Source organism: Prunus persica, chromosome G3, assembly GCF_000346465.2.
Source record: "Prunus persica cultivar Lovell chromosome G3, Prunus_persica_NCBIv2, whole genome shotgun sequence".
Classification (NCBI taxonomy): domain Eukaryota; kingdom Viridiplantae; phylum Streptophyta; class Magnoliopsida; order Rosales; family Rosaceae; genus Prunus; species Prunus persica.
In genome coordinates this window covers 7,486,086-7,494,825 of record NC_034011.1, presented here as the reverse complement: position 1 = coordinate 7,494,825, position 8,740 = coordinate 7,486,086, and the positions used below count along the sequence as shown (strand labels likewise).

General features: G+C 35.6%; 1 protein-coding gene across 4 annotated transcripts; it reads left to right on the top strand.

Annotated features, from left to right (window-relative positions):
• Positions 602 to 8,264, top strand: LOC18782193 (metal transporter Nramp6). Of its 4 annotated transcripts, none has more exons than XM_020560600.1 (15): positions 602 to 929; positions 1,149 to 1,221; positions 1,381 to 1,526; positions 2,749 to 2,827; positions 2,917 to 2,957; positions 3,249 to 3,327; positions 3,421 to 3,525; positions 4,128 to 4,237; positions 4,337 to 4,518; positions 4,606 to 4,675; positions 5,437 to 5,610; positions 5,715 to 5,819; positions 6,232 to 6,363; positions 7,292 to 7,387; positions 7,671 to 8,264. In XM_020560600.1, exons 3-15 carry the CDS (start codon positions 1,407 to 1,409, stop codon positions 8,013 to 8,015), a joined length of 1,638 nt encoding a protein of 545 aa, XP_020416189.1. In that variant the 5' UTR covers positions 602 to 929; positions 1,149 to 1,221; positions 1,381 to 1,406; the 3' UTR covers positions 8,016 to 8,264. The 4 variants fall into 4 exon arrangements, with proteins under 4 accessions (XP_020416189.1, XP_020416187.1, XP_007217247.1 ...); XM_020560599.1 differs by having other exon boundaries at positions 811 to 929; positions 1,384 to 1,526; XM_020560598.1 differs by lacking the exon at positions 1,149 to 1,221.

Sequence of the window (8,740 nt, the reverse complement as noted above, 5' to 3'; positions counted from 1 at the left end):
CGTCACGCCACGACTAAAAACTTTTTCTTTCTTTTACCAAAGTGCAAGAGAGAAATTAATTAATAAATTTTTTTGTAAGTATAAATACTACTAGGGTAGGAAGGTACAAATTCACATGATTTTTTAGAGGTAAAAGAGTTGGTATGAAACGTCTTAGGTTAACCTTGTAAGTATAAATATTCAAAGGTTACCTCATTTGTGGGGTAATTTAATGTCATCTAGAGTTTACTTTAAGAAAATTTTATTTGACAAAGGAGAATTAGTCATCAAATTAGACTCTTATTATAGTTTGGCCTAAAAAAAGTCTCAGAAATCCGCCAAATTGATAAAGAAAGTTGGAATTGTTATGGCCTAAAATTCATTATGTATTTCCTTCAAAGTCAATAACTTTTTTAATACACCTGAATTGTGTATGGTTTATACAAGTTACGATTAAACACACCAAAAACTTCAATTGGATACACATTCACCTGTTAATTAGTTGGTGCGAAAAAAAAAGAAGTTAGAAAATTTCTTTTTGAGAATTATTTTTTAATCATTTTATGGAGATAATAAAAATGGAAATAGTAGCATAAAGTAATGAAACTTGGGAACGAAAGAGACACACACGTACTTCGCTCTTTGTGGTGGGATCGGAAACAAACAAACAAACAAAACAAAGTGTTTGTTAGAAGAGAATGTGTCTTTCTGACTATGCGCGAGAGACATAGAGAGATAGTGTAGCCATTAGCTTGCGTTCTTTAAGAAGAGCACTCGAGGGGAAGAGCCGTTCAGCAACTGACTCCATTCTCTCACAGAGACATAGAGAGGGAGAGAGAGAGAGAAAGAGTTGAGTTTCTGTTTGTGTAAGTTGAGGCCATGAGGGTTCTGCTGTATGTGATGTGAACTGTTGTTTCTGCTCATTCTCTGGAAAAAAGACTTCAATCCAGGTTTGTGTAGCCTTCTCAATATGTCTATTCCGTTGTGCTTGGTTTTCCATCTTTCTCTATTTAGCCATACTTGGTTGCCCACAAAGTATTTGAAGAAAGGTGGATTTGAATATTAACGGCTTATCATTATTTGGGATCCAAATTTGTAGTTTTGTTCCATCAAGTGAGCTTTGGTTGCATAACCCATTTCTTTTTTCTCTTTCATTTTCAACTGGGCAGCAGCAGAATCCTGTCCTGGAAATTTATTCAAAGTTGGTTACTTTTCTTTCAGCCTTTTACCACCAAATAGAGGGTAGTTCCCATCATATCCCAGCTTTGTAATTAATACTTTATGTTAAGTTATCCCAGTTTGAAAGTGCTGTCATGAGTAAACAGATTCTCATTGTAATTTGAGTACTGGTGAACTGTAATGTGAGGTTTCTTCACTATAATAGAAGCTTTTGTCTTTCAGCAGTGCTAAAGTAGAGGGTGGAAAAGATGGCTGTGACGAGTTCGAATTCTGAGCGGCCACAGTTCATTGCAAGCACTGGAAACCGAAGCTTCTCAAATGCGCCGCTGATTGAGAACACAGATACAGATCAAATTGTTGTTCCTGATGTGAGTTTGATGTGCTAGTTGTCATATTTTATGCAATTTGTTTCAATCTTAGTATATTATCATTGTTTATGCCATTCAATGGGAAATATGGCCACAATTACAGAGTGGAAAGTGAAAGCAATTTTAACTCGTAGTCAGACTAGGCTAGGGTGGAGATTGGTATATAGGCAACCCCAAATTGTTTGAAATAAGCATATTGGATTAAATGAAACATTTACTTCTTTGTATAGTTTTATAAGAAATTCAATGATCTGTCCTGAGAATTTGTTTTCTTGTGTACTGTTTTGGTAATGATTTAACTATGCTGAGCAAATCAGGCCTAGAAGGTGAAATGGGATTAGGTCAAACAGAAACAGGAATCACGTTGTGTTTGGAAATGATGTGAGATGACAAACTTAGGGGTTTTCATTGATACATCACCTTGTAAGTGGAGAGGGCTGCAGGGGTGTTGGGGTTTCTTCTCCCTAAATTAATAATACTGTGAGATTGGGTGAAGTTGGAGAGGGTCTGAGAAATTGTAATGGTAACAAAAGATTGGTGGGATGACTGAAAACATTCTATAGAAAGTGGATGATTAACTGAAAACATTCTGTGAATAAATATATATATATATTTTTTTGTTAAAAAGATATGGCCACCAACAAGCTCTTTGTCTAGTGGTATTTCTCTTCCTAATGTTGGAAGAAGAGGTCTCAAGTTTGAATTTTCCCTCCCTGTTGGTCACAAAAAGAAAAAGAAAAAAGAAAGAAGATATAGGCAAGCTCAGGAGCTGACACACAGTATTAACAAAATCCAAGTAAAAGTGGAAAATCTGATTTGTGTTCCTTTGGGATGCAGAGAATTTACCATGGTACCTGTAGTGGGTGATAGACTGAATGGGTTACTGTACTCTATACGGTCCATATGCATAGCTAATTTCATTGAGTATTTTTAACTGAATTCACTTCATCTCCTCTCTCTCTCTCTCTCTCTCTCTCTCTCTCTCTCTCTCTCACACACACACACACACACGCACACACACACGCACACACACACACATAAACGCACGAATGATATGTCAGTCTATATCATCTGGATTTCAGCTCTGAACAAAATATGCCTATCTAACACTGTCTATTTATTAGCTTATTTTTCTGATTATTGCTAATGTGAGGAATCTTGAGGGCAATAAATGTTCACTGGGAATTCTTTGATTGATGACCATTAACATTTCTTCATGCAGAAGACAAGCTGGAAAAACCTATTTGCCTATATGGGTCCGGGGTTTCTTGTTTCAATTGCGTATATAGATCCTGGAAATTGTGAGATTGTAACCTATTCATTTACTTTCTGCTTCTATTTTTATTTTGTTCTCTTTAACATAACCTCATCTTTTGTGGTTGGCTTGCAGTTGAGACGGACTTGCAGTCAGGGGCACAATACAAGTACGGGGTGTGTATTTCATCATCAATGAAGTTGTTTTACCTTTGAGATTAGGCAATTTTAGCATCTCCAAAATAAGGGCTCTGGACTGGAGAATCATGAAATGGCATTTTGTTTTGTACCATGTCCTGAATTTCTGGACTGGAGTGTTGTCATTCTATGCCATCCACCTTATCAATCTACCAACTACATGATAATTATAGAGAGCATCTTATTGTGGATTATTTATTCTCTCGTAACGAGAGGATGAAATACTGCATAGAATCGATGATAACATTCCAGAGAAATCTCTTTTTGCAGCTACTTTGGATAATATTGGTTGCTTCATGTGCTGCTCTCATCATTCAGTCCCTTGCAGCCAATCTCGGGGTAGTCACAGGCATGTGATTTTTAAGTCAGTTACTTTCGTTTAATTTTTATAACTAAACATTATTCTCCACATTATCATACAAAATGTTGTTTCAATTTGTAGGAAAGCATTTGGCAGAGCACTGTCGAGCTGAATATCCTAGAGTAACAAACTTCATCCTTTGGGTTCTTGCTGAGATTTCTATAGTTGCATGTGACATTCCTGAAGGTCAGTTTTTTACTCATCAAATGTTGGTATAAATTCAGACAGAATGGAACCAGATAATGATTTTTAACCATGTTTAGAACCTTTTCTCTGGTACTCATGGTTCTGATGAAATTTAAAGCTACAACTAGTTTAGCTGTCCTGTCTCAGAGGAGACTAGAGGCCTATTTGGAAGTGCTTATGTAGGAATCGATTTTTCTCAGTAGTACTATTGCTCATAAATGGTTCTGTTAGAAGTACATAATTATTCTTTTACAGTGCTAAAAGGACTCCCATACACCTTAGGTAAATTTTATTTTACATGCCCGTGCACATACATTATGTGCGTGCAGGGCTAGTCCTAACTTTTCTTGGACATAATTTTCTTTAACAATTGCCCGTGCTGTGTTTACTTACCTTATAGTCAAATTGCACGAGGTTTTTTTATATTGTAAATACAGGCTTTTGCAGCTGCATGTGTAAATCCACAGTTTTCTTGATTCTAAATGATTTTGATTATTAAGACGAGATAGGAAGATAATGAGGTATCACATCTATCTATTATTAGTGCTGAATTGATCAGACACATATTTCTTCATTTTGTTCTAACTGCTCTTCCTTACCAGTGATTGGAACTGCCTTTGCATTGAACATGCTCTTCAACATACCCATATGGATTGGCGTTCTTCTGACAGGACTTAGTACATTGCTTCTTCTTGCATTACAACAGTATGGGGTAACTCAATATGTTTCCTATATTCCTTGATTCTTTGAGATCTTTGGTTTCCATGCCTACAGTTTAAAATGAGCTACCTGAAGATTTTTCCACTTACAGGTTAGGAAACTTGAATTCTTGATTGCATTCCTTGTACTCACAATTGCTGGATGCTTCTTTGCTGAGCTTGGCTACGCAAAACCTGATGCCGCTGAAGTTTTGAACGGGCTTTTTGTTCCTCAACTCAAAGGAAGTGGCGCTACTGGTCTTGCAATTTCACTTCTTGGTGCTATGGTTATGCCGTAGGTTTCTAGTGGCTTCATATATTTCTGAGTTATTTCATTTAATTCTTTCTGCTCCACATTGTTAACTTTATCTACTTGTTACAGGCACAATCTCTTCCTCCACTCTGCGTTGGTGCTCTCTAGGAAAATACCACGATCTGTCTGTGGCATCAAAGTGATATTTTTTCTTCAATAAACTAATCTTCAACTATGTCTTTTTTCTAAAATAAAACTTTAATGTAAATATGTCTGAAAAACGGTTCCCTCATGTCTATTATTCTTTAACTCTTGCCTCTTTGGCTGTCCTCCTCACAAAGACAACATAAGTGAGTAATATGAATAACTCTTTATTGGTGGAACATATCCCTAGGTGGATGATTCATGAATGGCAAATTTGTCCATTGCTATTTGTCCATCTTTAACATTCCTCTATCTCTTGAGCCTGCCTTAGCTCCATAATTTTCTAGAATTTTTTTTAATTGGCAAGTTTAAGGTGCAGATGAAAGGCTTTGACAGCGGGCACAGTTTTATTTATTTATTGTTTTGGAAATTATTATCTGAGGTCATATTGTTATCCAAATTACATCTTGGTCGTACTAGATCATGTGTAGCTGGTGGTAGAGTCTAAATTGTCATATGTTTTTGGGTGAAAAGCGAAATTTATTTCTGTTAATGTTTCTAATTTATAGTGTGGTGAGAAGTTTGTTGTATACTTTATTGAAAAATGAAAAATTAAGAAGAAAAGTTCCAATCCCTAGTTGCTGCTTAGCCACTTCTATTATTCCCCTTTATTTATTGGTGCTTGGATATTTCATGAAATCACCTCTACAAAGACTTTGCAGACTAGATGATCTCAATTTGTCCCATAGCATAATGTTCTTGGAATATGGTTGAACATACTAAGGAGCTTTATCTGACAAAATTTCTTGTTTGCAGGAAGCATGCAGATTTTATATGATAGAAAGTGGCTTTGCTCTCATGGTGGCCTTCCTAATAAATGTGTCCGTTATTTCTGTAAGTGGTGCAGTTTGCAATTCCGCAGATTTGAATGCAGAAGATCAGATGAACTGCACGGACTTGGATTTGAATAAAGCTTCCTTTTTACTAAGAGTATGTAATGCATTGGTTGTCATATGCTATGCTGAAATGTTTTGTATCCTGAATTTCACAGAAAATTCACTTTCATTCTGATGTTTTATAATGGTTATGTACAGAATGTTTTAGGTAGTTGGAGTTCCAAACTTTTTGCTGTAGCATTGCTGGCATCAGGTCAAAGTTCTACTATAACAGGAACATATGCAGGGCAATATGTTATGCAGGTATCTTGCTAGAGAAATAAAACTCTTTCCCTTTAAAGCACGGTCACTGTTTAAACAAAACTATTATGAAGTTACAAAATATACTTTGACATAAGCCTAAATTTACTGCAGTACCAGCATTTTATGTTTATATTGCTAATTTTAATATTGATGACTGATTCCTGGACGACTTTCCTGTTTCTTATTGGAGAGTTTAATTTGTTTCTAACTCAACTTATCAGTATGCTGTGAATTAATGCTCAAAGCATCTTAATGTTTTTCACCAATAACTAGATAGAGGTGTACATATTTATTGCTGCTTTGTATTTCGGAAATGTTTCTCTACCACTGTTGAAATGTAAAACAGCACAATTATATTTCTTGTCTCATCATGTTTTGTTTTTACTTTATGTTTCTTTATTTCTTGTTGAAGGGCTTTCTAGATTTACGACTGAAACCATGGCTTCGGAACTTCTTAACAAGATGCTTGGCAATAGTCCCTAGTTTAATTGTTGCAGTTATTGGTGGCTCTGCTGGGGCTGGAAAGCTGATTATTATTGCATCAGTAAGATGAAGTTGCCTGTAAATTATACTTTTACTTCCAAATCATGGGTTCTCTTTTTCTGAACATTGCCTTGTTTTCTTTTGAAAACATACTTTTGGTTCGTATAATTTATGTGCGCAGAATATTAGTATGCTTGGAGTGCATAAAGTTACTTTTTCCTTAGAAAACATATTAAATTGTGCTTAATGACAGTGTTACATACAAAATCGTGAGTACCAAATCACCAATATTCATGCTCAGGAATCAGAATAATATGAACTGCTTCCTCTTGCTACTAAAGCAAATGGAACCAATATTGTCAAATATTGTTAAAGGAAATTAGCATTATTTTATGAAGTTCTTCACATGATCCAATGCTGATATAGGTGACCTGTCAGAAATCACTTAATACATTGACTCTGGCCCTTATATTCTTTTCATGTTTTCTCGAATGGTTGAGTAACTATATTAGTACTGGAGATGTTCTTTCTAAAGCGCAAAGCTCTGTCAAAATGAAGTCAAATTTTAATCTGAAAATGAATTGATGATTGTCTGATTTTATTTAGATCTGTTAGGTTCCTTTGGACGTGCCCTGAAATCACTAAACAGCTTTATGATTCTGCATATTGGCCAATTGGACATGTCGTTTGTCTGTGTCTAACACTCATTTAGAGATTTACTGTTTAGATTACATCATTTACCTTCATATTGTGCCCGGTTTGAGTAATGCACTTTATTGCTAAGGAACTTGTGCATTGTTATTATTCTTTTTTGTTTGTTTTTGGAAATGGTATTATTGCATAGACACAGACTCAAACCTAGATAAATGAAAATAAATTATTAAAAATTGAAAAGGTTATGTCAGGTAAAATAGTTTATGTGTCTAGTAGCTTGTGTCCTCATGTCACTAACCAAAAATCATATCTTACTTCTGATGTTGTTTCTGCAGATGATTCTATCGTTTGAGCTGCCTTTTGCTCTTATTCCGCTTCTCAAGTTCACCAGCAGCAAGACCAAGATGGGAGCATATGCCAACTCTACCGCGGTAAGCTTTTGATTGAGTTATGTTGTTGGTCAATTATAACTGAAGAAATCTGTTGCTAGTCCTTTAATTTGTTTGTTACAAGCTTTTTGAGATGCCAATTGTTGGAGATATGTTCCGCTCTCTTTCAGCATTGCATAGACAAAGCATTTACAACGTTCTGGAAAAATCGTTTTTTCCTATAATTAACTTAAATCATTGGACATAATACAGTAAAGTACACCAAACTGTAAGTTTACTGTATGCTCTTCACTTAGTTATTAATTGGATCTATCTCCAATTGCAGATTTCTGCTATCACTTGGATCATTGGTTCTCTGCTCATGGCCATAAATGTATACTATTTGATTAGTAGATTTATCAAGTTGCTTCTTCATAGCCACTTCAAAGTTCTGGCCGTCGTCTTTCTTGGAATTTTAGGATTCTCAGGTATGGGATTGTATTTGGCCGGAATTGCATATCTGGTTTTCCGTAAAAATAAAGAGGCAACGCATCTTTTGGCTTTAACAACACCTGAAAGCAGACAACTGGCAAATGAGCAGCAGGGTAATGCATCGATGTACTGTCTGGCAAGAGAAGACATCGTGAGCATGCAGCTCCCTCAAAGGAGGTCTACCGAAGATTTCGACTGATGAATACTTGTGTAAGCTAGATTAATAATGCAGCTTTTCTAGGAAATTTAGGCACCCCAAAGGAAAAATAATGATGCTAATTTCTAGAGACTCGTGTACCTTGAAAATAAGACAAGAAGCAAACGCTTAAGTTTTTATTTTCATATAGTCTGCTGCTCTAGTTTTCCCATTGTATATAATCCAGAATTTTGCACAAAATCTAGTGTTGTCAATGTTTTACCCGGAGAAAAGTTGTTTGCACTCTCCATAAGCTACTTCCTCTCCATTTTTCAGTGCTTTAATGATGATGGAACATTGATTTTGATGTGTAGAAGGATAAATAGGGAGTAGGTAGCATTCTTAAGCACAGGCCTAGCACAAAGGGTGTGTGGGCTGGGCAACAGCCCCCAAAAAATGGGGCTTCAAACACATCTCTATAAATATACTATCAAAAAAGGCCTTTTTATGTGTGAAACTAGTGCTTTTAGGGCTTTATTTTGAACATTTTTGGGCCTTTTTCTTTATCTTTCATGTAGTTGGTATTTTTTTTACTTAAACTACCTTACTTACCACCTAAGTTTGAAACTTTTTATTATATTTTTTGTTCAAAATGAGGTAAGTGTAAACAAAAAAGGCCTTATTTTTCATTTTTCCCTTGGGGCTCCAAAATCAAGCATATCTAGCTTGATTGTGTTCATTGATTTGAGTGGTTAGTCATGTGTTTGCAAAGAAAATTTGGACGGGGA

Coding starts and splice junctions, on each gene's coding strand:
- LOC18782193 (XM_020560598.1), top strand. CDS start 1,407: ATGGCTGTGACGAGTTCGAATTCTGAGCGGCCACAGTTCATTGCAAGC. Junction 5,611..5,714: donor AAGCTTCCTTTTTACTAAGA/GTATGTAATGCA, acceptor GGTTATGTACAG/AATGTTTTAGGTAGTTGGAG. Junction 7,388..7,670: donor CATATGCCAACTCTACCGCG/GTAAGCTTTTGA, acceptor CTCCAATTGCAG/ATTTCTGCTATCACTTGGAT.